The 2500-nt window shown below is 36.6% G+C and overlaps 1 protein-coding gene across 1 annotated transcript in view; it reads left to right on the top strand.

Moving 5' to 3' along the window:
- The window catches only part of LOC136836087 (axoneme-associated protein mst101(2)-like), a 44986-nt gene extending 42546 nt beyond the window's left edge, over positions 1-2440 (top strand). Inside the window, exon 13 of the mRNA XM_067100041.1 lies at positions 1056-2440. Coding sequence (XP_066956142.1) covers positions 1056-1621 — 566 coding nt within the window. The 3' untranslated portion in view covers positions 1622-2440. The remainder of the gene's footprint in view (positions 1-1055) is intronic.
- The last annotated feature ends 60 nt before the right edge of the window (positions 2441-2500 follow it).

Genomic DNA, 2500 nt, shown 5'->3' with positions numbered 1-2500 from the left:
GGTCTCTTGAACTCCTTTCATTCCTTTTACTGAATCTCCATTCCTATAATCTTTTTTCCATCTTCCTATCCACCCTCGAACAACAACTGTTTCGTGTGTATCTGCGAGGTTTCCCCTCCTGTTATTCCATTAAAACCTTTTTACTCTCAATTTCCCTTTCAGCGGTGAATGACCTCATAGGTCCCAGCGCTTGGCCTAAATTTCATACTGCATTCCAATCCAGGATGAGTCCTTCAAAGCACTCACCACCCCTAAGGCTCCATACTTGTTGGCATCTCTAGATGATAAAGAACGATGCAATGTCAGGCCTTCATGACAAGGATTTTAATTTAACTCTTGCCTGTGATCTTCGTCAGTTTACTTCCCCATTGTTTACCCTGAACGCTGGGAAGTGAAAGTTCTAACCCGTCCAGTTACGTGTTGCTGCTAACAAACAAGGTGGAAAGGACAGAAATATGATGGAATGGGAATAACAAAAAGTATAGTAGAAGTGGGAGAATATGGGAAATATATGGAGGCTATGAATTGCATTCTTTTGAAGGCAATTTCTATATCTAATATTTCACCACCAGCACTAGTGGTTATAAATTCTCTTTGTATTTTTACGTTAAGTCTTCATGTTGTTTATTATGTGATGGTGAAGTACTGTAATGTTTTGGTACTTTGCTCGTCTTTCATTCATTTATTCCCTTCACTCGAGTCTTTTTGGCTTATCTGACCATGGTATGCAATTCCTGTTTTCTTACCTTCTTAAAAAGATTATAAATTTCCTGTAGCTTTACAGCTTATAATATGTATTACATTTCAATCAGTGCTAACGAAACTGGGTTTTAGTTGTCTTCATAATATAAAAAGATGGTACATATTCACATTACAATTTAAGTATCATCTTTGCAGATTACTTAGCCTAAAACATTATACGAATGGACTGATTCCATAGGATTTTAATTATGTTAAAAGTACTTATCGTGGAATCTGGTATTAGCACGAGGAAGACTTATGTTTAATTACCATATTTGAAGAATTAATTTGCCAGAATTCATTTTTTTCCACAGATCATTCCCGTAGCAGAAAGGAAGTGAAGGAGTTAGAAGTGTCAGATTTAGAAATCAAGAAACACCCTGAAGATGTGACAGTGAATAAGAAAAAAGAGACACTGCTAAAAAGTCAGGAAGGCTTGACAGAACTGTCTGGATTGAGTAAGATTATCAGTGATCAGAAAGTTTCTGTCAAAAAGGACAGGGAAGAAAAGGCACAGGCATCACTCAAACAACATCCCACGACGGATCTACTTTCGCCTTCTCAACCATTGTTTTCTTCTCTGAACCTCACTCCAGCAGTTTATTCTCCTCCTTCAGCAGTTTATTCTCCTCCTTCAGCAGTTTATTCTCCTCCTTCAGCAGTTTATTCTCCTCCTTCCCCTCCTCCTATAGCTTTTTCTCTTCCTGCACCAAAGGTCCCTGATTTCACTCCAAAGCCATCTGCTCCCTCGGGGTATGTGTACGTGAGGGAACATTACCGACAAGGTCATGAAGTGCAGGGTCACTGGAGAGGCGACACTTGGGTCAATGGATACTATCGTCAAGGTCACACGGTCAGTGGTCATTACAGAAAGAAATGATATCTGAAAGAGATTTTTGCTAAGCATGTGTGTTTGGGAAATCAATGTGCTGCACAGTATATTGTACCATAGGGAGTTTATATTTTATATCATAAAATTCTTGTTATTTCTTGTCATATCACTAAACGGTAAGGCCGGGAAATTTTATTTCTCACTAGTAAGGAATAAAAAATTTTTAATTAGAGGGAAAAGACACTGGAGCAAGATTGCGCAGTTTTCATTTTGAAATTTACCCTCCAAAATTCTGGACCCATGAAGTGCATTTTCAGGTACTGTTCTTTTGGTAAATAGCCTAAGCTTCTGTTTCGTAATGAATAATTATATGTCAGTGTGCCAACAACTTTTCTGAAGTATTCTTCATCCAGTTTTACTTAATATTTAAGAATGAAGTGATTCTTGCAGCCTTGTTAGAATCTATATGAAAATGTTGTTCATGGTTCCTGTGTTATTTTATTGTAATTTTGTTTGGGCATCGATGACTACTGTTAGTGAAATCCCAGTTTATGGCTTGCTAGTAGTTACCGTTCCGTTTTTCTGAGTTCCCATCTCTTATGATTTCAAACTAGACTTGTTGCATGAGACAGTGTGTTACAGATTCCAAAACTTCATACTAGATAATAAGCAGGTTATTTTATTGACTGTAGCAACAATGATTATGGAGTTTTTTTTTTCTACACTAACGACCTTATTTTGGTAGAATTATTTTGTAAAAACTTAGAATTTAAGCAAGCATGTATCAGTAGTTAGGTGTTTTCATGTAAAGTTGTAACTTAAGCTGTATCAGTAGTTTTGTACAAGATATAAAATGATATGATTAAAGACTGCTTTTATTGACAGATCCTTGATGCATTTGCATAAACAAAGTAATATTTATGAAAC

Source organism: Macrobrachium rosenbergii, chromosome 56 (assembly GCF_040412425.1).
Source record: "Macrobrachium rosenbergii isolate ZJJX-2024 chromosome 56, ASM4041242v1, whole genome shotgun sequence".
Lineage (NCBI taxonomy): Eukaryota > Metazoa > Arthropoda > Malacostraca > Decapoda > Palaemonidae > Macrobrachium > Macrobrachium rosenbergii.
The sequence above is the reverse complement of the archived record's forward strand: the minus strand, read 5'-3'. Positions and strand labels throughout refer to the sequence as shown.